The sequence below is a fragment of the Corella eumyota genome, chromosome 2 (assembly GCF_963082875.1).
Source record: "Corella eumyota chromosome 2, kaCorEumy4.1, whole genome shotgun sequence".
Classification (NCBI taxonomy): Eukaryota; Metazoa; Chordata; class Ascidiacea; order Phlebobranchia; family Corellidae; genus Corella; species Corella eumyota.
In genome coordinates, this window is record NC_137491.1 from 8449011 (window position 1) to 8473345 (window position 24335).

A 24335-nucleotide genomic window follows, 5' to 3' on the forward strand; every position below is an offset into this window, starting at 1 on the left:
TGCATACACTTCACCATACGGGACGTCATTACTAAAAAATAACAAGTTTTATATTTAGAGTTGCCAATAAATTTATTACTTTAAGTAATGTTATATTTTAAAAATAATTTGTTAATTTAATATATATATTAAAAGTTTTTTTTTCAACAAAAATATAACATCAATTGTAATTTTGTAAACTATTAAGTAGGTAGACTATATAAAATAGAAAATACAAATTTAGGCCCGTCAAGGCCGGCAGCGCGTGTTGTTGTATGAACACTTGCTACACCACAATGAGATCGTGGGTTCAATCCCCACTGCTCTCATGCTGTAGCATTATTAATCAAGGCGCTATAAACGGTATAAACTCCTGCTGAGTCAGCACTTAATCAGCAGCATAATTACTGGGTCTCTATGGTATTCCAAACTGCCACAGGCAACTTGAGACTGGGTCGGAATAACTGATATTACTCTAAGTTTAGGTCGCGCATTCGACCTTCCCACATCGAGGATAAAGATATATACAAAAAAAAGTAAAATGACTTAAAATAGAACATTTAAAAGCAAAAATTAGAACTCGCTCGTTTTCGTGGTAAAACTTTTATCCCCTTTTAAAAATAGTTATAGCTTTGCTACACGATAGACCGTTGGCGTAGTGCAGCACTACCTTGTTTATTGCATATGGTCCTGGGATTGATTCCTAGCAATTTTTCAGCTCTCAAGTAACGTGTAAGCGCAGTGGGTTAATTTTTCGTTCATTTCATATTAATTAACTTACGTTTAAGCTGTCAAAGCGGACTCCCGTGCCAAGAGTAAATATATTTTTAAAACTGACAGTACAAAGGGCTTTGCAGTTATATTATTCTTTCTTATGTGTTGTTAACTTTTTGGTGACCGTTTTTTAGCTTTCTTCAAATAAACCACTCACGATTAAAATCTGTATATTTATATTTTTAAGTTTGTTTAAAGTTAAATGTACGTAAGTTGTTTGAAGAAAATTATGCAATAAATTGAAAAGCAAAAACTAAATTTAATTGAACACTAACATGTTTGCCTTCAAATAATTAATTATTGTTATATAAATAAAATAAAAACTGACGATGTAACAAAAGTGTATATTGTATCTGGTGTTGCGTTTTTTTTTTTATTTTAAAACTATGTACAAATAAATCATAACCACTTCATGGTTTACCCACTTTATGGCCCACAGCGTGATGTATTGGTCAAAACACTTTTACACTACATGAGGTCATTTGTTCGATTCCCAGTGATCTCATGCTTTAGCGCCCTTAAGGCGCTAAAAACGGTATAAACTGCTCTTAAGCCAATATTTAATCAGGAGTTTAGTTATCAGGCAATTATTATCTATAACATTCCAAACTGCCAGAAACAACTCGAGACTGGGTCGGAATAACTAATGTTATTTTATGTTTAGGTTGCGCATTCGACCTTTCCGCGTCTAAGCTAAAGATATATACAAAAAATCTATACCAGACAACAATCACAGTGTCCAAAGAGGGTTTAGTATATTATATATAAACCTAAATGGCAAAGAAGGCAATTAAGAAAGTGTTATGTTTGTACTTTAAATGTCACGTTCTGTTCGATTAGTTGTAGGCGAGTTTGATTTAAATTTTAAAATTGTATAGTCGGTTTTCTTCTTTTTGCGGTAAGCAAAAGCTATGACAAAAAGTAAAAAAATCCCCAAACTTGAAAGAACGACAATTATAACCAAATCATCGCTATTTATAAACTTTGCTTTGTTGCCACTTTGTTCGAACGTTAACCCATCATTAGTAGCATCAAAAGAATCAGTAGAGGTATATGTATAGTCCTTTTCGCCAGTTGTAATTAAAGAAGCGCTATTTTTAAGATAGTCGCCCGCCAACAAATCAGTTTGCCTGGTTTCTTCAATAGACAATAAGTCGAGAAATTCTTCGTAACGATCTGGATTTGAACTTGTGGTTTTTAAGGACGTATCTTGTGGGTATTTCTCTGTAAACAAAATGCTGATTAGGTGGTTGCATAAGTCGCGATTTTAATATGATAAGACAAAATGATACGCGCACGTATTCCTATTAAGGAGCACTGTGCAGCATGCTTAATCGCCTTATCAGATTATAAAAAAACGCGTGGTAAAATTGAATGTCTAGCTTTACTAAAACGTGCGTTTACGGAAATATTTAAACATAAACATACAATATTTAGATGCTTCATTGCAGAGTCATTGCACACTGTACATAGCTTATGAAAAGCTTATTTTAAACAAAACTCTAAAGCTAACAAGGCATTTTATCAGGTTTTAATGAAAACGTTACTTTGTTTCCTATATATATATATATTTAATTATTGCTAATATTAAATGTACCTGTGTAAAACACTGTTTCTCCACTCGGAGTTTTAATTGACTGTAAAGGCGGGACAGGGTACGGCGGGGAACGTAATAAAGCACATTGATAAGATTGTGGGATTGTTGATTTAATACACTCCTTTACTTTGGGCACACGGCCTCCATCTTCATAACAATATGAGCAAGGTCGACATTGGGCCCAAATCGAATCCCAGTAAGATCCTATTGAAAAAAGTAAAGCAAATGAAAATTTAAATATTATTTCTTTTAAATACATTATTAGATAATCAAAGCATATACATATTGGTATAACTCTTACCGTCTGGACAAGCCCCACATTTTGTATCTGAGTTCACGGTACAACGCTTTAACACCTTTTGACCCCCACATTGCGTGCATGGTTGGCAGCGGCCTCCCCTTGAAAATTTTCTAGAAGAAAACGTTAACCCCAGTTGACATTTCATGCAAAGAGTGTCAGTAAAGTCATTGTCAGTTTTACATTGGACTTGTACGCCACTTCCTGTAAAAAAATAGTTTTGGTGAGCACAAGTTTTTTTTACCTAAAAATATATTTTATAAAATTTTCACTATTTTTTAAAGGTGAAAGAAAGCCTATGGTGTTGTACCAAGACACACGTGTTAAAAGCCAAAGTTTACACTACAAAACTGATAATCTAAAAACGATTATTTTTAAACAAATCGCGTCACGATAATATTTCGAAATCTTGAATCAGGCCGCTAACTTTTATCATTAAAATGACAACACATACCAGCAGGGCAAATTGAACATTTTTTGCATTCTTTTTTATCTTCGTTAAAGAAATGATTTCCACCAGGACATCTTTGTAATGTCTTTCGTGGCTCCTTTGGCATTCCAGAAACGGTAAGAACAAAAAAAATTACCAATACACAAATGAAACTAATTGACGACATCTAAAAGTGAATAAAATAAATCTTATATTAAAAAAACTAGTTCTAAGGTATTTTTTTGGCTATTTTTTTGGTTATTCTGTAAGCGATAATTAACATTTACAACTTTTCCGAATTAAAATAAATCTTATAACCTTTTAAAAAATCTAAAAACTACAATACCCTTTAGAAATCTTATTAAAAATCTTTCGTGTAACCTTAAAAAAAGTCTTTTGTAAATTTTTAAAAAGGTATACACACGGTTATGTCAGTTTTGCGGCCAGACTTATTTATTTTGTCAATTTTTTCCGACAACATTGAAACAAACTTGACATGCAATCTACGACGATTTTCTTTCAACAAATTAAAAAAGAACACGTTTTAATCTAGCAGTGGACATCTTGGCTTTTTATCGAACTTCGTCAAAAAAATCAATTTCATGCATAAATTCTGCTACAGCATAAATATCTTATTTGTTCTATGTCGCTTAGTTGAGCATAATTTGGCCCTGGGCCTGATACTACAACGAAACTTTGTGTTCATGCATCTTTTATACAGCGTTCCAGTCAACTGAGGTGAAAACGTAACGGCTATTTTTAATACCCGGTCTAAAAACTGGCTGAACAGCAAATTCTTCTAAATTAGTTCGACCAAGATATATCTTTAATATTATCTTGTCTAGGGGAGCAAAATACTTTTCGTCAGTCTTTTAACCTAGCTTACTAATTTAAAGTAACACTCCGATGCTATTTTTGGCACTACGCTTAAAACGGTCATCCCAAATGATGTAAAAATTTTTATCTTTATTTAATAAATTTACCCAATCAGTCAACCTCTTATAAATAGTTATAACTACAGCGGAGCCTGCAATGCGAGGTTTTAAATAGGCTGGAATTCACCTTTCGGCTTTTTACAATAAATCATTAAGCTGGTCTATTCTATATAATGGCCATTATTGTTAAAAAGGGGAATCACATAACCTAAATTTAGGAAGTGATTTAAGGTTTCGAGTGCACAAAAAAATTCTATTATTTCAAGGGCAAACAGCAAGAGCACAAAACTGAGGGTATCGCCTTTAACGGAAAAATGTTATAGGTAATTTCCTTAGTCTGGCGCAATCGTATTTGCACAATAGCACCAGTCGTTACGTCACTGTGTAGCCTATTGTTTAAAACAATCACGTGTGTCAACAAATATATTTGCTAATTCAAATCAGTGTAGGTGGTTTAACTGCAGGTAAAGTTTGGTATTTAGATGTTTTGCAAATAGCAAAAGCGTGGGTTACAGTCTAAGTTAACTTGCGGTTAATAATGCCCACGCAGTCGGACAGATTACACAAATTTAAGCGGTCGGAGAAACGATTTTTTAATACCCAGTTTTAAATATATACTTGTTGAGTTATTTATACGATCAGACTTTGCCTGGCCTATTCTTATCTCTTAAATGTCGACGTTTCTCTTTAATACACCGCTAATGTATTTCCTTTTCTAAATATATAGACTTATGACGCACAATATAACTAGAACGTGTAAGACTTGATATACCACAGTGGTTTACTTTTCCATTAAAAAATGGTCTTATATTCTTTCCAGAAAAGGGGATTCTAGTCGTTCCAGTCAGACTGGCATAAACTTGCACTGGCAAAATGATTCATGATATAATTGTCTTTTAAACGTCTATTCATAGGCGAGACAGGCCCATATATACATATATTTGACATTTGAAATAAACTAGTTTTGTGACTTTAAAGCACTTGTCAAAAAACGCAACTACAACACAAGTAGCTTGTTTAAGAAGTTTTAAAGGCGGAACTTACTTAAAGGAAAAATCCCCCTGGATATCACCCTTTCGTAATTCCACCGAAATGAATCACGCATATAAAGGGGGTTAACAATCTATAAATAAATATTTAACATGACTCTTAGTAACGTGATGTGGTTATTAAACTATACTATTAAAAATTAAAACGATCACTTTAACAGAACCAAAAAACACAAAATTTAGTAGTTTCAAATACAGTATTTTAAAGTAGGAACCTTTTGTTAAGAAATTTAACCAAAACTAGTTGGTAAACTTATTTACTATAGGGCTATTTATAAAATTGATGTGTACATTATTAAGTGGTCTAAAATAGTTGAACGCTCGTCAAGTTGTATATTCAAATGTCATTCATGTTTTGCAGTCAACTAAGCAACTCGTCTTCGTGCAAAGCTTACCGGTACTTACCAAGCCATAAAAAATCAACCGTGCACAACAATTTCGTTTTGCAACTTTATATACAAACACGTAATCGTACCTTTTTGTTGTGTTCAATTTTGCTACGGAAAATTACTGTGGTATATATTTAACTAATTTGTAGTCGGCAAAAAATTTTAGAAAAATTTTCCGTTTTTAGTCGTTTGCCTTATTTCAATAACGTTATGTGTATTTAGTTGTTTAAACATGCCTTTCTATTTCTCAATCCGATAACCAACACAATTAAATTTCGATACCATATATTTAAAAATATCACGATAAATTGCACGAAGGCATATGCGTTTAATTAAAAAAAAAAACATTTTATAGATTTTGATTTTTTTTTCGTTTATTTAATTAAAGACGTCGTTAAGCAGATATGTAAGCTGCGCAAATAAGAAGGGGGTATTTTCTTGGCATGTGTTCTTACAAATGCCGTCACTATTCCGAAAAAGGCTGCTTTAGAATTTTTTTCTCGGTGTTTTCCGACATTACAAGAAATAAATAGACGGGACTTTTTGCTCTTAACTGTCCAGGAACTAGATTTTAATAACCGACATAACTGAGTGAATTTTAAAGTCGTTGTCAAGTTTTTATAAGGCGGTAGTGTAATATCATGTCGTTACCGCTTTTCCAAATCAAGTGCTTAACTGTCCTTAAATTCCACTCTGGCTGTAGAATCTATAAAGATAAACCACTTATCAGAACATATGTTAAAATTTTATGGGCAGAGTTACGTGTTCGTAATGGATTTTATATCATAAAAAAAAAATTTGAAAATTGCCTAAAATTTATTTGCATAATTTAAACGAGTTATTAAAAAGCTTTAAAGATTTTGTCAAATTTTACAGCTTTAAGTTCCGCTTTACAAAAAGTTTACTGTAATTTTCCCAAATTCTTCGGAAAAAAAATTTTTTTTTAACAACTATTTGTTGAATTGCAGGGCAAATATTTCGTAACAAAAGTATAAGAGGTTATTTTTGTAGCGAAAATGAAGTCTATTTTTAACTTTTAAAATATTACCTAAATCTTAAAAAAAATTGTTACAACAATTTTTTTCAAAAATAGAAAAGTAAATTTTTGAAAAAAAAATTTGCAACCAGTAATTAGTGGGTAAAAAAATCCAAATTAAAATTCAAAATTTTGTTTTTTATTTAAATTTTAATGTATACATACTTGGTCACAGCAAAGTAGTTCAATATTATTATCAGCAATGTTAGACGACTCTTTACTACTTTGCTCACAAGGTACAGTGGTCTCCGAGTCCATTCTATATTCAAAATTAAAATAAACAAATTAAATTACTAATTTTATTGCGGCAAACCCTTCTCAAAAAAACGGATATATGAAATTATTTTTCTTGGTACGTGACTAATATGGTTCGACCGAATTTAATAAGTTGATTAACAAAATAAAAATAAATAGTTTAAAAGTTACACAACAAAAAAAAAGATTTTTAGATTAACTTTTAGCTATTTAAATACAAGTAACGATATACTTATACTGTGGCTATTTTAAGCTTAGGAATCTAAAGAAAGTAATTAACATATTTTGACTTTAAATTTACATAAAAAAACTTTAACAAAAATTTTAAATTTACTTGTCAGAGGGGTGTGTTGTTCCGTTAGTTGAGGACTGCGAGGAATCGTCGCTCGCACAAATTATTTTCTCGTGAACGTGATCCATTACTTTTGAGATTGACAACATGTCGTTCGCTAGTAATTTACTATTCGCCCTATAAAAAAAATTTAACCAACTAAGAAAAAAACACTTAATATTTTTGAGTATTTTTTGTATATACTTTATTAAAAAATGCATACTGTAAATATAACCTGATTTTTTGTGCAAATTACATAGAATTTTTTTGTTTACAAAACAAATACTCAAATTGTTAAAAACAAGCCACATCGGATGCGAAATTTAAAATAAACTTGATGTCATATTTCAAAACGAGTCAACATGTTGCCGATACTAACAATTAATATTTACAGTCACGTGACTATATCGGTTATGTTAAAACGCGTGGGCGATTTTGCTGCCAGCAGAATTACTCACTGCAATAACAAGTCGGATTCGAACAAATACTCACGTTTTGGCTGGTTTAAGGCCCGAAGTGTGATGTGGTTGCAGATAAAAAGATAACTTCACGAAAACAGAAGAAATTTTGTTCTAGATAAAAAAAAATTGAGCGAGATTTAAAAATAGATTTGATTTGTTGTTAGATTGATTAAAGCTTCAGGTTTTTAAATGTCAAAGATAAACACATAAATATTCAATTAAAATTAATTAAAAAATATAGAATTATTTATTGTTTAGTGGTAATACAGTCATTTTATAAACACGTTTTTAATTTTAATTACCCTTTTTCAACTAGAGTCGTAACCTTTTCGTTAAAATTTTTTTATTGACATAATATAATTGTACAAATTACTTAATTTTAGTTATATTACCTCGATTACAGTTTGTAGTACCCATGTTGGGACAGTATCCCTTAATAATAGTCCTTCAGCATCACCAGCAGCATCCCCACACAACAATCTAGTAAGTAAAATAAATAAACTAATACATATTTTAATAAAATGACTACTTTATTTTATGGATCACTTGTACTTTACGGTTCTCAGAAAAACGCTTGTACTTTTTGGTCTTGGCTAACTCTTTTTTTTACTTCACAATACTTCCCTAATTCTCGCTTGTAGGGTCACAAGTTTTTCTGAGAACCATTAAGTACAAGTGTCCCAATTTTGCTCAAAAAAAAGAATTGGTAAGCATAAATATTACAGCCTAGAAATAACTGTAACAATAGTTAAAATAATTTAAAAAAAAAATGTTAAACTTTTTTAAATACTGTGAAAATATAAGTTAGTTTAAAAAGCAAAGTATTTTTTTACCTGTACAATGTCCTCCCCCCTACTTCACTAAACACCACTGGGGTATGCGATGGTATTTTAAAATACTGGTTTCCACCCAGACCCGGTTTCTTCTGGTTTTGATTGGTCTGGGATGGTTGTTGTTGTGGTTGCTGTTCTCCTGGTGCAGTTAATTCTTCTTCTAAAATAATAAAAAATTAAAAAAAAATTGATTTCATGTTTTATCAAACTTTAAACTTTTATAATATCACTCTAACAAGAAATAAAAATAAAGAGTGATTATTTTAGTAAACACAATGGGCTTATTTGTTGGGTATATTAACCTGGCTCTTCAGTATTTTGTATGTTTGTTGCATGAGTTTCAGGCCAATGTTCCAATAAGGCATGCAGTAACAACCCTCCATAATTCACTAAAACAAAACAGTATTTCAAATTAATTGTAACAATTATTGAAAACACAGTTGGTAAACTAGTTATTTATACATAATGAAGCTTAGTGGGTAATATATATATATATATATATACATATGTGTATGTCCAATTTATGGGCCTACGAAATAATAAAAAACTTTCATTTGTGGTGCAAAGGTAAATTATATTGGAAAAATAAGGGTTGTGACTTTATTATGACAGTTAAAATGCCGACTGTGTGATGCGACCAACTAGGTTACATAGTAGGACAAATCAACGCAAATAAAAAAATATAAATTGCAGACTTATAAAACATAAAAATAAAAAAATTAAATATTTAAAGTTTTTTAAACCTTTTGTAACAGGATCAGTTTCATCAAAGCCCTCCACATCCCTTCCTGTCATCCAAGCTGAAAAACAATCTCGCTCCTCCAAGTGGATGCTTAACATCTAAGACATAATTTTTTTATCTCTTGAAGTTATTTTTTAATGATAGGACTGTTTAAATTATCATCCAAAAACTTCTTTGTTTTGGCAAATCTTTATTCTCAAATATGTTTAATATCTTTAAATTTGCCCAAAATTATAAAAAATTAAGTTTGAGTCTAGCCTATATATTTTTATATTTACCCCAAGCTTAAGGTCAATACTGAACCAGTTTGGCACATAAAGAATTTTCTCCCTTTTCTTTATTTCCTCTTCAAAGTCACCTATACCTAGATCACATGACTTCCTGGCCTACAGAACAACATACCACTTCAATTATATGTTAAATTATTATATATATATAGCTTACATATGTATTAAAAAAAATTAAAATGTAACATTTTTAATAAATCTAGTGTGCATTTTACTATACACCTTATGACAATTTAAAACTAAACATTTTATATACACTTTTATAATACACTTTTTATAAAATTAAATGATAAATAAGTAGTGATTTTAACTATACTACTTACAGTCAAAACATCCCATAAGGCCAAGTTGTTGGTAGTGTCTTGGGTTAAAATATGACGCTTATCAGCAAGAACTTTATACTGTGTTATACTTGGCCCACCTAAACATAACAAGCTTGGTAAAGCTTGGTTGCATATAGGCAAAAATATTTTAATTAATTTGGTTCCTGCTCTACCTGGTATGGTATTGGTTGGATTTTTGGCATAAGAAATTTCACAAAATCTATCACCCATGTCCCCCATACCCCCAATATCAATATCTTCAGCTAATTGAAGAGGCCATTGATTGATCGAAGAGTTGGTAGTGGCACAATACAAATGTTCTGGTTGACTTTTACCATCCAACTGAAGCTAATATACACATAATTTTAAAAGCAATATTTTAGAAGATAATTTATCAAAGTAACTAAAAAACAATAATTTAAATGGAATTTAAAATAGCCTTTATTATTATTTATTTTTACAATTTAAAATGAATTTAAATTCTTTATACCTTTAACACTGATCCATTTTCCTCACATACTAAATAATTGGAGAAGTCCGGATCTTTAAAGTCGGTGCAGATCACTCTTCCATCCCTACCAGAGGAGTAAACTTGACTGAAATTGCTTCCATCCTGCGTGGCCTCCATAGTCCACACACCCTCGGTGTGAGCAGCCAGTGTTGCGATACATCTTTGTTGTCCGAGAGACCAAAGTCTGATTGTACCGTCTGAACTACCTGAAAGTACCTGAAAATATATAAAAAAATGTCACAGAGCTTATTGTTTTTGCAATTAAAACTATGTTTTTTTCCAGATAACCTAACACTTGTGTGGATCCTTTAAATAAAAAAAAATCCATTTACCTGTGTTCCATCTCGATTTATAATAAGCGATTTTACATTATCAGTATGCCCTTTGAGCTTCATTCTTTTCTCACAAGTTCTAGGATCCCAAACCCTTAAAGCTCTCTCAGTTGATCCAGCCACTAACACTGAACCACTTTCATCCATAGCTACACTGTAGATCGAGTTCTTACAACCATTTACATTGGAGGCTGTAAAATAATTTGATTATAAAGGATAGAGACGTTATTTTAACAAGAAAACTGTAATATTGATTTTTAGAAATTTAAGCTAAATATATCACAATTCTAAAGTAAAGATATACATATTTATACCAATTTTAAACACTTTTAATACACAATGTTATGCTCTTTTTAGGTACATTTGTAGTCCTCTTTATAACAAATGGTATTACTTGTGACTGTATTTCTTGTTGTGGTTAAAGCTGTAAGAGTGTTGACGTCCCAGATAAAAATCTGGCGATCCAGACCTGCACTAACTACTTGTTCCTTGTGTTTAGCATAAGCAAGGGCCCGAACATAATCCTTATGTGTGCGTAACGTAGACATGCAGAAACCTCTGTGGGCATTCCAGACTTTGACTGTAGTGTCAGATGAAGCTGATATTACTAAAATAGAAAATTAATTTATGATTGAAAAATATCAAAATTTTTAAACAATAAAAAGTTTAAGGATTTATTCATTTTATTTAACCAGTACTAAGTCCATTACAGAACTATGAATTATTTTTATTTTTTAAAAGTAATGAGTTACACTTTTTATATTGACACATAACACATAGGTTTAAATATACTGGTTAAAAACACATTATAATGACAAATAATTAACAATTCAATTTGATACTAACCAAAAAAATTAGGCCCCTTTTACTTATGGTATTAAATTTTAAACTACTGACTTTAAGACCATAAATGTTATGTTTATTATATATATAAACTTTTTATAAATGATTAAACATTAACTAGATTTTAATAAGTTAAACTGTCGAAGCTCCTTAGAAAAAATTAATATTACTCAAATACAAAAATTTATAAAAACTTATAAAATTCAGAAAGATAGATAACATTGTAATTCAAAAGACTTGTATATATACTAAACTTACATGTTCTTCCATTACAGCAAAGTATAATGTCGTTCACCCAATCAGTGTGATGTTCCATGGAAGTAACATACGGATCATTATCACCACAATTCGTGTGCCATTTTCGAATTATTGAATCACGACCTGCTGAGTATAGTTTATTTGACTGCGGATCAATCTAAAATATAAAGAAGTTAATTTTAATTTTGCCTTGTTTAATGGAACTTTAGTAATTTTAAATTAACAATGGAACAGTAAATTCCAAAAAATAAAAAGATTAATTCAATCTAAAACTAGCCCATGGTTTTAAATGTTATTTAAATTTAGCACTTTATAAAATAAAACTATTTTTTAATTTTACTATGGTTCAATATTACCTGCAGTGCATTAACACCAGACCGATTATATTTTTCTTCTGCATCTCTAATTACATAAGATACCTAAATTAGAATACACATTATATATATTGAAATATATAAATTAAAACAATTAAATAATTTTAAGAATATTTATTACCTGTATCTTCCTCCTTACAACACCATTATCTCTTCTTTGGTGCATTTTCGAAATTTACATTTTGATAATTTAAAAATATCCCTATGTCTCTTTACTAATTGCAAAAAAAACATGAATTTTGAATTTTTAAAATGGCAGAGTGAAGAGTTACAACTACAATGTACCGATACCTTTTAAATTAATAAAAATATGTTACATATCAGTAAGGAACATGTCAATTAATATACACCTTTTAAAATAAAGGAAAATAATTAAAAAACCTAATTAACTATAAAAAATGTACAAACTTAACTGCAAAAACACAATCTCAATAAACTTTAAAATAACACTTCAGCAATTTGCATAATTACAGAGACTATTTACAAAAATAAATGAAATTAAAACAACAATAAATTACAAGCACCAGTACACTAAAATTAGGAAAAATACTAAAGTAAAGTTAAATTTATGTTACTACATCTTGGTTATTAACAACAACAGGTTTATGCTTCATACCATTACAATGAGGTAATAAATGGCCCCTAATTCTATTCGCGTAAATAAAATAAAGCATGTAACCCACACAAATAAAAATGGAGGACAAAATAATCAAGATAGCAAATTGATCTGGACGTGGAAAAACCAGAACTAAAATATATTGAAGCATATCCATCAGGTTGTTGAGTGATGTTTGAACCCCATTAAAAATCCCCCTTTCACGCTCCTTTATATTTTCCTGTATGAGTTGAGTAATTGTAAGATCAAACCCCCATAATCCAACCCTAGCTAGAATTATTGCTGCCATAAGAATGGAAAGGGACAGAAAAGAAACAGGCCGAACAGTATTTTCCAAACACTTGATAATTAATTCCGAACCAGGTTTTGAAATTTCGGTGGTATTTGGCATACTAAACATAGCAGTAATTGTTGACATTGTACTCAAGTTGCTTATAGTTGCTGTAAAATTAGAAGTATTGAAAATTGTTCCATATTCGGTTTGATTAAAAGTATTTATAGATGTTGTGTCTGTAGAGAAATTTCTACCAGGCATATACTGAGTTACTGTCGTAGGAATACTCACAGTATTGTTAAATGTAGAAAGTGGTGAGGTTAAATTATTGGTAGTGTTGACCATAGAATTTATTGAAGTTGGGGTTAATATTGTAGAAAGTTCACTAGTCGTAGGGGTAGAATTGGCAAAAAAGGTTGTAGTTGAAGATATATTAATATTATTGTTAGGAATTTGATTGACAGGTAAGGCATAAAATGGACTACCAGGCAGAAAAATAGACAAAATACAAAATATAAGAGTTAACATTTGAAACACAGCACTAAATATACCAGTTCGTATTAACCCAACTTTTGATCTCAAAACAGGAAAAGCGAATGTGGAAATAATTCCAGTTAAAGCTGCCAAAGCTAGTAAAATACCAACCATAAATTCACTAAAGCACTGATTATATGCATAGGAGGTTGTTATGTATCCAAATCCAAGTACTGTCATGTAGAGAAATGAGAATCCAAAACAAGGTAAAGAAATTGGTTGAGCCATGTACAATTTCCATCCCTTTTTAACAACTAAAATAAATCCAAACATTTTTTGCCAGATTGAAACCTTTTTATCCTGAGAACTCAATGATGCTTTATCACTATCTGTGTCAACAGAATTCATGTCCTCATTTGTTTGTTCCTCTTCTTCATCTTCTAACCCTTCCATCTCTAATCCACTAGGCTCCGCTTCATTATGTTTTTTGAGATTCTTGAAGTGAAGATCCGGTGTTCTGTCATACACCATTTTAAGGAGTAAATATTCGACCATCATAGAAACAACATTCCAACAACAAATAAAAATAGCTCCTGCTGTCAAAGATACAAGAGCCATAATCTGACCACAGACTAGTGGAGCCAGAATCTTAGTTGCCAAATCAATTCTTCGCATCATTGCATTAAGATTAGCTAACATGTCTGATTTTCCTGACGACACAACAACTAACCAGTCTTTCTGAATAATAATTCCAGTTGCAACACTTGCAAGTTGGCTGATAGAGCCTAACAAAATTGCACCTATTTCAACAACAACATTATACCCTGCATGTGGTTCACCATAAACACGGTTAAGCAAAAGTATTACTGCACTCAAAATCACAGCAGAATTTTGTGTCACAAGTGCTACTCTTACAGAGTACAACCTTGGGTTTTTGTCGATCCAATCTCCAACTAGGGGACCGAAAAGTAACACAGTAAGTGATAAAGTTAATCCATATGCAGCTGACAGAGTTAACGAGGTAGGGTTAAGATCCAACAAAAATAATGGAATGGCAAAATACCACATTCGATCTCCCCAGGATGACAAAAAATGTCCCGCATAAATAAGAAGTGAAGTTTTCACCATTTTGTTTATTAAATGTTTTACAAACAAAAATTAAGAAATTAGCTAACCATTTTATTCTAAAAAGTAATACGTTAATAGTTTATTTCTATCTTATTTTTAACATATTACATATCTGTTGGTTAGTAACAAAACTTTCTGGTTAAATAATCACAGAGAACTGCACAGAAGGTGACTATTTACCACACAGGTGCATCGACTGTTTATTCGGAATACTGTCAGACTGTTATCAATTAAAAAAACAAACATGGACAATGGGATAATTTTTTTAACCCCAGCCCTAACCCTTTTCTGGAAAATGCTCTTACAGTTACAGCTTAATTGCCCCAAACACAAAACACAGTCTACGCGATTTCTGCATATTATTTTTTGTTCTGTGTGGTAAATTTATAGTCCTTCATCGCATGTGCGAGAGGCAGTCCTGTGTGGTAATTAGTGAGACCGTTTAACAGTTTAACTAACAAACAAACAACAAAAATATAACCAAGTTTTATAATAATGCCAGTTAAAATTTTTCTAAGTTACTGATCCAACAAACTATAAATTATCTTTATTAATATTTTTTCTATAAACACACAATAGTCGGATAGTTCAATAAAAAAACAATAATGATTAAGTTAAACTTAGCATTCTACTGTTTACAATTTTGCAAAATTTAATGAAGTAAAGGTGGTAGATACTTTTTTAAAAGAGCACTTTATATTATTTTTTTATCCCCGATAAAGCATTTATTAAATTACATTTAAAAAATAAAAACTGCATGTTTATATACATTATTAAAACTTAAAAAAATTGTGAAATTAGAAAAATATGTTAAACCTTTCTAACAACATAAATGTAAGTAGCCTTGAAACAACAAATCATTTTTCTTCTTTTATCACTCTTTGGTAACGCACAATCCAAACGTCATTCTGACGTTCATAAAACGGATATTTTGGCTTAGTTTGAGTCTTTCCTAGGTAAAACATAAACAAAACAATAAATTAGCTCACCTAAACTACACTTACATATTGTGTTACTTACCTTGTTGTAAATTGCTAAGGGAAATATTTTCGAAAGCATTATTTATTACCCCATCTTCTTCATCTGAACTATCAACAACCTCATAGAAATTATCAGACGGCGTCATATAGGTTAAATTCCCCAAGCCTCCTAAAACAAACAATGCTTTAAAAATTAAATTAATATGAGTTATGGTATTTAGGTAATTAAAATTTTATTTCAAGGTATTTATTTATATTTATCTTAGACTTTATTATTTTACTAATTTGAATTTCTTAACAAACCTGCTTGGCCTTGTAAAACTGTGCCCTGTATTGGCAAAGTGTTTTCATTTTGTAGCTGTGGCGTTGTACCAAAAGGAAAAATTCCCAGTTTTATTGGTGCAGTGAGAACCATATCGCGATACAATGTTGGAGTACTAACATAAAGCTTAAAAAAACAAAAAAAAAACTTGCAGCCATTTTGTACCTAAAATTACTGACTTTATAACATATTTAATTGATATGACTTACTTGCAGTACATAGCTAAATTTAAATTTATTAGAATCGTATCCACATGTAGGTGGCAGTGGAGGAATTCGAATAACTTGAAACGGCAAATAGAATTGTGATTTTTCTGAAGGTATGGTAACACCACTCATATTGGCGCTCCTGACAACTTCACGTTGATAATAATAACCAATTGATGAGTCGAACGACACAATTTGAACAAAGTCCAGTTTGAGTTCATTAATTGTATGCTTACTAAAATATATAAATTTTATTTGTTGTTTACATTATAGATAATATATCAATAATCACAACTATATGTCGTATAAAACGAATTTTTAGAGTAGTGGTAAGACACGTCAAAAATTATTTTATTTTATTAAACTCGTAGTTTGAACCTGTTGTTAGTAGCGATCGTTGTAATTTTAATTTCTTCTCCGGGTGAGTATCCACCATAATCAAATGACATTAAAATATCGATGTTAGGAATCCACCAACAGCAGCAAGCAACAGATTTCGAACTCTCGTTCACCTTAACAGGATTCTAAATATAATTTTAGGTATGAAATATATACTATATTTTAACGGTAAACTACATTTATTTAAACAAAAATTATAATTATCGAAGTAATCTTGCATTTATTGTCCTTAAAATTCCTTGGTGAATATTTATTTAAAAAAGTTACCCTTTGATTTTCAGTGAGTTCCACATTCGGTACAACGTAAAACATTTTCTCTGTGGTTACTGTTAAATCATTATTTCCTCCAGGCAGCTTTAGCTTTGCTTCAAGCTTAAATTTAAATATTAATAAAAAAATTAAAAAATTAAAATTATTATTCAGTTTTTTTTTGTTGATTAATACCTTGAAATTTATACCAGCATGATTATTTTTAGACACGTAAGAGGGCGGTAATGAGGTGGGCAATCGCTGTCGAAAATCCAACCTTGACTCCCCCTTTGGAAAATCTCCTTCCGCTAGAAATTCAAAAGTTAAACAACATTTATATCAACTACAAAGCCTTGAAACAGACAAAAAGTAACTAGAATTACATAAACCTTCTTTATGCAAAATCTGAACCGTTCTGAACAAAACTTGTGATTCCAGTTTTTGTTTAGTATTGGTGTAGGCTTGACCTGACCAATCTAATACAACACCTAGTAAATAAAATGTCGGTAACATCAAATACCAATAAAAAATTACAATTTGCTAGAAGTGCCTTACTTAACCAAGGCTACTTAATTTTGTAGCAATGTGGTTTTGCCTTTTTTATTTTTTAGTTTTACTTTGATTTACAGTTATCGTTACGACAAATAAATTCAGGTTTTGTAGAAAATTAAACATAATTTTTTAGTAAAGTACCGACTGGTTTTAATACAAACCATCTGACTTAAAAGGTTTTGTAAGGAATACAGTGACGTAACCGGTGATGACGTCACCCGGACGAAAAACTGCAGCCTTGAAGTCGAAATTAATCTCTAACGGCATTTTGTTGTATTTCAGATACCTGTAAAAAATAAATTATTATTTTACTGATGATTTTTTGTTTATAATTAGAAATAGGTTATTTAAATAAACAGTATATCGTTAAAGAAACTAAACAATATTGCGCAGCGTAAAACACTTCACAACTACTTCCCATATATATATAAGAAAAATCATAAAATCGCCTTTTTAAGGAAAAAAAATTCTAAATATGTTAGCTTGAGTTATTATTTGACATTTAAATTTAATTAGGTCGTATTTAGAATTACGAAGCGTTGCGTTTAGTTATCAATGGCCGACAATGAAAGGACATCCTAATTTGCACCCAACCAAACTTTACACAAAGTCGTATGTGCAAAGTCCCTAAGGCGCTTCGCAATTCGAGCGAAATTTTATTAAATTTAAACCAGTCTATAGATACAAGAAAAAAGTATCACGATTTTGCAGTTATAATGTTTACCAATACAGTACCGTGATTAGTGTAATCGACGCATGTATATACAGTATAATCGATATTAATACAATTGGATGCGCAATTTAAAAGCATCCGGTGGTATGTATTGTATTTAACTATATAGGCATAAACGATAGATCGCTTAATAACTTTATTGAAATGAAAACAAGTCAGGCCGTAATTAATCATCACTAAACAGCACAACAGTCGGTACAGGGTTGTAGTTAGTTTGTGGATAAATACGGAAGGCAATTTGGTTAACTAGAAACCGCAAACAGATTTAACTCTAAAACTACTTCGAATATAAAAATATTTTTAGTTTGTCAGTAAATTAGGCCTACGTATACGTCTTTGGGTGGTCGATAATATAAAACTGTTTTATTTGAGAAAATGTTGTCATATAAACCACCTGCCCAAATCCAATTTTTAAAATTCAAACGTCAAAGCATTGGAGATAGTAGCCACAAGACAGGCTATGAGTAAATAAATATACGAGATAACTATAAAAAACTACAGTGCGTTAGATATATGAGCATTGAATCAGACAACGTGTTACATTAGAGCAATAGATCAGCTATATACGTAATTGCAATTACATTTTAACAAAGTAATTAGCACCATTGCCTATTACTTTTTAATGTGTATTTGCCTCTACGTTACGAGATTGTATATGTTGACTTAACTGGTAATTTGTTTATTTTTTTAAAGATTAAAATATTTTTCGAGCATGTAAAGTAAAATGTGACTTAACACTTAACATATTGCAACAATACGTTGGGCAATCAGGAAATAACGTTTTGTATATAACAACATGGTAACTGCTGTAAGTCAGGCCCTCAATCATATCTCATCTGACTTAACAAATTTAAGTTTAACAACCGTATCTCAATCTAATGCCACGAACAGTACGATTGAGCCTCTGTCATGGACAAAAAGGCACATGATAGGCATGTCTTTGGCGTTGAGCGGGAATCTACTGATCAGTGTTTCGTTAAGCGTACAAAAGAAAGCACATAACAGGTAAAATCAAATGTATAGTTTAAAAACTAACAGAACCTTTATAAAACAGGTGTAAATCGCACTAAAAGTTAACACTTTTTTTGATAAAACATTCAACTTGCAAAATGGGTGATGAAGTTCTTTGTTTTGTCCAACGTAATTTTGTTTTACTTTTGATTTAACGCAATTTATTTTTTATATTTGCAGATTGGGTCAGGACAGTGGGATGAGCTACTGTTTCGACCGTTGGTGGTGGCTCGGTATGTTTTTAATGGTTGCTGGTGAGCTTGGCAACTTTATGGCATATGGCTATGCACCAGCTACCTTGGTTGCACCCCTTGGTTGTGTAGCTGTTCTCTCCAACGCTTTAATCGCAGTTATATTTCTTCGCGAACCTGTTGTTCTTCCAAGTATTATGGGTGTTTCACTTATAATTGTAAGTAATAACTACTTTTCTGTGTGCAAAAAAAACATTTTACGTACGACAAGATATATTTATGTATGGCGTTAATTTTGTTGCAGTATAAATATTTCATTTTATAATTGAACGAAAATTTGTTTTTATTATGCCTAGGGAATATTTTAAATTAAGTTAACGAGCGAAAAATTTGTTATGTTTTAGGTCGGTTCTATTATACTTGTCAGTTTTTCGGTGAAAGGAAGGCCGGTCCTTACTTCCGAGGAAATTATTCTTTACCTTCAAGCATGGCCTTTTTTACTTTACATGGGATTGGAAATCGTCGGCTTTGCCGTTTTGCTATATTTAAAGTAAGTAAAAAATACGTAAGGTTATTTCAGGTTAAGTGTTGTGTACCTAAATATAGTAAACCTATCATGCAACATAGCAAAGATGGATTTGATATTGATGAATATCTACCAACTAATAAATTTTATTGACATAACTTCCGTAAACACACTTCTATATAATTAAACTGACAGCTTCCATTCTACAGGTACATCAAAGGCAATGAACACATGATAGTACTTTTACTTTTGGTTGGTGTTATCGCCTCTGTGACAATCATAGCAGCCAAGGCTCTTTCCACAATGATTTCCGAATCAATTTTTCTTGGAAAACAAGAAATACTAAACCCTGTTTTTTGGGTTTGTTTAGTTATTTTACCTATCACTACAGCAACGCAAATTAGATATCTTAATCGGGTGAGTTGCTATTTTAATCAAGTATTGATTGACGACCATGAGTTATGTTGCTTGATTTTATAATGGCTTTGACTTTCTTAGTTTAACAACCAAGGAAATAAGGAAAGTAACTCTCCTTGCTTAGAAAATTACAAGATTTATGTTACTTTGCAGGCTATGCAACTTTATGATGTTTCTGATGTCGTGCCAGTCAATTTCATATTTTTCACCGTAAGTGCTATTCTGGCCGGTGCTATGTTTTATAAAGAATTCAACGGAGTTGGATTTGATCGAATATTTATGTTCATGTTCGGATGCATTCTTGCGTTTATTGGAGTCTACATAATAGCTCATCAGTAAGTCAGGCTAAGGACTAAGTTGTACCTTAATTTGATGTTTACCATCTTGTCTACTAAAATAGTAAATATTGTGTAGGCCTGGTCTACTAAAATCGTATTTATAGGTTATGTTTTTGCTAAATTCGGACACTAATTTTTTATAGAGGGGAGTATAGGTTAGAGGAGTACAGAAAACGTGGAATGACCGCTGATAGTGGTTTGATGACTGGCACATCAAATTCTTCCGAGCGTAGTTCTAGTTTTAACACTGAAGGAATATCTGTGAGTGACGCCGAAGATATTGCAGCTCAATCCACCGCCACAACCCCACCGGTAGGTGGCGGTACAGAGACTACCAGGCTCGTTGGTAAAAATAAACGATCTACAGACCCGAGAAATTCAGAATCGTGTCAACATGTTTTAACCGATCTGGTTTCGATTTTAAAAAGTACAGAAAAAATTGAACAAGTGCAACCAAAAGTTACTGATTTTAGGGAAACTTAAAAAAAATATTGGTCCGCTTACCTATTAGTCAATCAATAAAAACAGTATATTTGGATGTAAAATTATACCAAAATGTTTTTTGTTTTTTTTATTTGAAATTTTTTTATTTAAAATTGAAGAATGACTAATTTAAATTTGAAGTACATGAGAGTTTATTTACTAATGTGTTTACGTTGCTTTAAGTTTTAGTAAATACTGTGAAATAAATTAATTTTACTCAAAAATTATAGTTTTTATGACTTTGACAATTTGTTTCTATCAATTGTTTTCGTTCCATTTGTTTCGTACCCGTTGCAGCAGAAGATTACGACCAAATAAAACGAAAAATGTAACCCAGGCCGAATATTATACTTGTTATCAAATAATTTAATCTAACTAAATCAGAGAGCTTGACTTTAGGAGAATGGTCATTTTTAAACACGATATTTTAGGTGTAAAAATTTCGACCACATTTCATCGGCTACGGGTTTGTATTTTTTGCAAAAAAATTCGAATACTGTTTTCTTGCTAATAATAATGCAAACGTCGCAATACCAAGTAAAACAAATCACTTCCAAAACTTAGCTTTGAATTATTGATTGTTTGATTTGTTTTTAAGTAAAAAAAGACGGACTGATATTAATTAAACTGCTTCTCAACGAAACAAGAGACGACATTTTAAAAATTTAAACTTAAACAAAGCAGATTTTGTTACGATAATACATGTTTATTTCATGTTGCAAAACGTCGATGCCCTGATGTAGTGTTGGCAGGTTAATTCAGAGAATAGATTTTATCTACTCACATAAAATTTAGTGAATGCGACCTGTTTCTACGTAAGTAAAATCGCCTAAAATTGCCAGTTTTCTTTGTAGTATGGAAAACCTGACGCCTTTTTAGTATTATCAAAGTTCTGGCTAATTTAAATGCGCCCGAGGGTCTGAGTTTAAAACAATATCAACAGATAGTGTATTGTGTTGTATCTATCTACTTTGCACCCAGATCTATTAGCTCCGACGTCTACTAATTACTTTACGATATTAATAATGACCACCTATAGATGGAAAGGTAAAAAAGTTACTATAGCGATGTCTATACAACAAACAAGGATTAAGAAAAGATTACAAGTCTCTCCAATTACTTACAAAATCTATATTTTAAGTACAGCAAAATCACACTTCAATAAAGTGTGTTTTGTAATTTAGTTATAGAGGTATATTTTAGCTGTAGCAGTTAGCATAAATGTAAATACGTGGGCTAAACGCTCACAAAATCATTTTTAATTTTTTGGAAGTTTAATTTAAGTGACGTTTTGGATGATTACTATTGTAGATAAATAAACAGCATATTATTTACTAAAAAACAAAATAACAGAACTATTAAGCGGTGGTATAAATCTAATCTAAACAAATAAAACCCTTGAAAATAGATTAAATAACTAAAATACTTTTAAACATACATGTAAAAATATTAATTGTAGAATTAGTATATTTTGTGTTTAATTACTAGATCAATATAATTTTGAACAGGGAATAATCTAAAATAGATTTTTACCATCAGGCAGGCAAAACTAATCGAAAATTGATTTGATGATTTTATTTTTTAAAGGTTATTATTTTAAAGGTTATGTATTTATTATTTATAACAAAAACTCCACAATGACTGCTTAAAATTTTTTTGGCATACAACAAGCGTTAACATTGACATTAAAGCCATTATAATTTACATATATACATATATATACCCATACCCATATTAATATATCACGAATATAATTTATTAAATTATAAATTAAAAATTGCTAATATTTAACAAAACTATAAAACAAACAGCTATAACTTACTTAAATTTTTTTCAGAATGTGTCCAATAATTTAACTAAAATAAAAAATAACTTTTAAATTTATAAATTCTTAGATTACATTTGATGTTAACTATTTCTACTAGTACAGCCCAACTTAATAAAAAATTAGGAAAACATATTTCATTAATGTAACCAGGTTACAATTCTTTTGTTTGTTAATTACGAATATTTGTCATTGTAAAAGGTAAGGTTGGCTTTTTCAATTAATAGGTATAGTTTATAGGTTTCTTAATTTTATTTCGTAAGTTTAATGAACGTACGGTTCGGCACAACACAATGGACATTAAAATTAATGTTTTCATTTCCCATAGCTCAAAACGAATTTTACGTTTTGTAATTAAAGCTTTCTCGGCGATATATTTGCCTCTTTAATCGTCAATAATGATTTCCAAATCCTTCATTAAGTTTGGGGGTCGCTTGGGAATTGGTATTAGGGTTGTATAAATCAACATTATGCAGGGAATAGATACGGCAAACTAATGAATGCAAGCCGCGGTCTTAAGTGGCCATTTACTTGAATGAAAACGGACCTTGTTCTTCAAATCTGTTTCTTAAGTCATAAAACAAAGATTACCTCTGGGATCAAACTGACAAGGACAATAATCCTTTTTTTGATGATCACTACAAAATCAAGGGTTTTTCCCAAGGGGTGTCTCGTTATTTTTATTTTTTTTTTGAAGTATAAAACGCTCTGCATGATAGCTGATCGTTTCCGTTACGTCGTCTATTTAAAAGCTGTATTATAAATAAGCTATTTTAATACGCAACCCGACTTCATATGGGACAGAGTTAAGTCTAGAAATACAATCTAGAAGCATTAATATTCAGATTTAGGAAAATATATATATATATAAAGTTAATTAGGCTTTAAATTTTTGGTATACTTTTATGACCAAATGTATAAAGCAATTTTAGATTAGTTCCTTAACTTTAAACAAATACTAATTTTTTTTAGTGTAAAGTTCAAACTAGTTTTCTTGTGTAGTCTAACATATTTTTAAATAGCTTTACCGGTTGGTATGGGGGAGAATTTTTAATAACGACGTCAAAATTTTTACATATATAATAGCGCATCCGCGATTGCCAAATTAATTTTGTCCACGATTTAAGGAGAATGTTAGCAGATGGCAATTATTAATTATTAATCGCGCATTAAGTTGATATTGTGTACTTATGCATTAAGTGAACTGAAAAATAAGCGATATATCGCTTATAGCTATAGCTATATTACTACTCAGAAATAATAAAAATTCTTGATAAATATTTATTTAAATGATAAAAGGATTATCATTTGATGTTTGTACAAATATTCTTTGTCGATTTAAAAATGGTTGATTATTAAACAACAAATGTTAGTAATTATAGTTTTTCATGGAAAACAAATACTTTAAAACGTTGGCACAATTTTTTACAGAGACACAGCATTTTTTAAGCGTTTGCGAAAACGATCATTTAGTTTACAGTGTGAAAGTCAGAACAGTGTGGTATTTTTACTAAGGCATTTCACTTTAAATATCTTTAAGTTGCCTTAATTAAGATATAGTCTTCGTTACGCTT

General features: G+C 30.8%; 5 protein-coding genes across 7 annotated transcripts; 1 reads left to right on the forward strand and 4 right to left on the reverse strand.

Annotated features, from left to right (window-relative positions):
- Nucleotides 1-1483: 1483 nt before the first annotated feature.
- Nucleotides 1484-4959, reverse strand: LOC145742037 (uncharacterized). Its single transcript, XM_082559776.1, has 4 exons — nt 3103-4959; nt 2652-2852; nt 2351-2554; nt 1484-1977 (listed from the first exon to the last, which is right to left on the reverse strand). Exons 1-4 carry the CDS (start codon nt 3263-3265, stop codon nt 1568-1570), a joined length of 978 nt encoding a protein of 325 aa, XP_082415902.1. The 5' UTR covers nt 3266-4959; the 3' UTR covers nt 1484-1567.
- Nucleotides 4960-5726: 767 nt separating this feature from the next.
- On the reverse strand, nt 5727-12258 carry LOC145743599 (WD repeat-containing protein 48-like). Of its 3 annotated transcripts, none has more exons than XM_082561602.1 (17): nt 12159-12258; nt 12020-12082; nt 11664-11820; nt 10957-11169; nt 10563-10753; nt 10210-10446; nt 9893-10067; nt 9720-9817; nt 9388-9495; nt 9111-9207; nt 8670-8756; nt 8368-8524; nt 7927-8014; nt 7566-7645; nt 7077-7211; nt 6653-6746; nt 5727-6157 (listed from the first exon to the last, which is right to left on the reverse strand). In XM_082561602.1, exons 1-17 carry the CDS (start codon nt 12201-12203, stop codon nt 6062-6064), a joined length of 2121 nt encoding a protein of 706 aa, XP_082417728.1. In that variant the 5' UTR covers nt 12204-12258; the 3' UTR covers nt 5727-6061. The 3 variants fall into 3 exon arrangements, with proteins under 3 accessions (XP_082417728.1, XP_082417727.1, XP_082417726.1); XM_082561601.1 differs by having other exon boundaries at nt 8368-8527; XM_082561600.1 differs by having other exon boundaries at nt 8368-8527; nt 9720-10067.
- Nucleotides 12244-14578, reverse strand: LOC145743601 (ferroportin-like). Its single transcript, XM_082561603.1, has one exon. It carries the CDS (start codon nt 14527-14529, stop codon nt 12604-12606), a length of 1926 nt encoding a protein of 641 aa, XP_082417729.1. The 5' UTR covers nt 14530-14578; the 3' UTR covers nt 12244-12603.
- Nucleotides 14579-15112: 534 nt separating this feature from the next.
- LOC145743353 (arrestin domain-containing protein 17-like) lies at nt 15113-22858 on the reverse strand. The gene is made up of 10 exons (XM_082561293.1): nt 22759-22858; nt 17399-17523; nt 17075-17173; nt 16881-16993; nt 16704-16808; nt 16416-16561; nt 16041-16272; nt 15813-15957; nt 15550-15678; nt 15113-15481 (listed from the first exon to the last, which is right to left on the reverse strand). The coding sequence occupies exons 2-10, from the start codon at nt 17502-17504 to the stop codon at nt 15387-15389; spliced, it is 1170 nt and encodes a 389-aa protein (XP_082417419.1). The 5' UTR covers nt 17505-17523; nt 22759-22858; the 3' UTR covers nt 15113-15386.
- On the forward strand, nt 18667-21188 carry LOC145742103 (NIPA-like protein 2). The gene is made up of 6 exons (XM_082559863.1): nt 18667-18975; nt 19162-19390; nt 19577-19722; nt 19908-20115; nt 20269-20450; nt 20597-21188. Exons 1-6 carry the CDS (start codon nt 18767-18769, stop codon nt 20934-20936), a joined length of 1314 nt encoding a protein of 437 aa, XP_082415989.1. The 5' UTR covers nt 18667-18766; the 3' UTR covers nt 20937-21188.
- Nucleotides 22859-24335: the final 1477 nt, after the last annotated feature.

Coding starts and splice junctions, on each gene's coding strand:
- LOC145742037 (XM_082559776.1), bottom strand. CDS start 3,265: ATGTCGTCAATTAGTTTCATTTGTGTATTGGTAATTTTTTTTGTTCTT. Junction 2,853..3,102: donor ATGTTCAATTTGCCCTGCTG/GTATGTGTTGTC, acceptor ATTTTTTTACAG/GAAGTGGCGTACAAGTCCAA. Junction 1,978..2,350: donor AGAAACAGTGTTTTACACAG/GTACATTTAATA, acceptor TTTTGTTTACAG/AGAAATACCCACAAGATACG.
- LOC145743599 (XM_082561600.1), bottom strand. CDS start 12,203: ATGCACCAAAGAAGAGATAATGGTGTTGTAAGGAGGAAGATACAG. Junction 10,447..10,562: donor TAAATCGAGATGGAACACAG/GTAAATGGATTT, acceptor ATATATTTTCAG/GTACTTTCAGGTAGTTCAGA. Junction 9,208..9,387: donor GTATTGACCTTAAGCTTGGG/GTAAATATAAAA, acceptor ATTATGTCTTAG/ATGTTAAGCATCCACTTGGA.
- LOC145743601 (XM_082561603.1), bottom strand. CDS start 14,529: ATGGTGAAAACTTCACTTCTTATTTATGCGGGACATTTTTTGTCATCC.
- LOC145743353 (XM_082561293.1), bottom strand. CDS start 17,504: ATGCCGTTAGAGATTAATTTCGACTTCAAGGCTGCAGTTTTTCGTCCG. Junction 16,562..16,703: donor AACTCACTGAAAATCAAAGG/GTAACTTTTTTA, acceptor AATTATATTTAG/AATCCTGTTAAGGTGAACGA. Junction 15,679..15,812: donor AGTTTTACAAGGCCAAGCAG/GTTTGTTAAGAA, acceptor TGTTTGTTTTAG/GAGGCTTGGGGAATTTAACC.
- LOC145742103 (XM_082559863.1), top strand. CDS start 18,767: ATGGTAACTGCTGTAAGTCAGGCCCTCAATCATATCTCATCTGACTTA. Junction 20,116..20,268: donor AAATTAGATATCTTAATCGG/GTGAGTTGCTAT, acceptor GTTACTTTGCAG/GCTATGCAACTTTATGATGT. Junction 20,451..20,596: donor GTCTACATAATAGCTCATCA/GTAAGTCAGGCT, acceptor AATTTTTTATAG/AGGGGAGTATAGGTTAGAGG.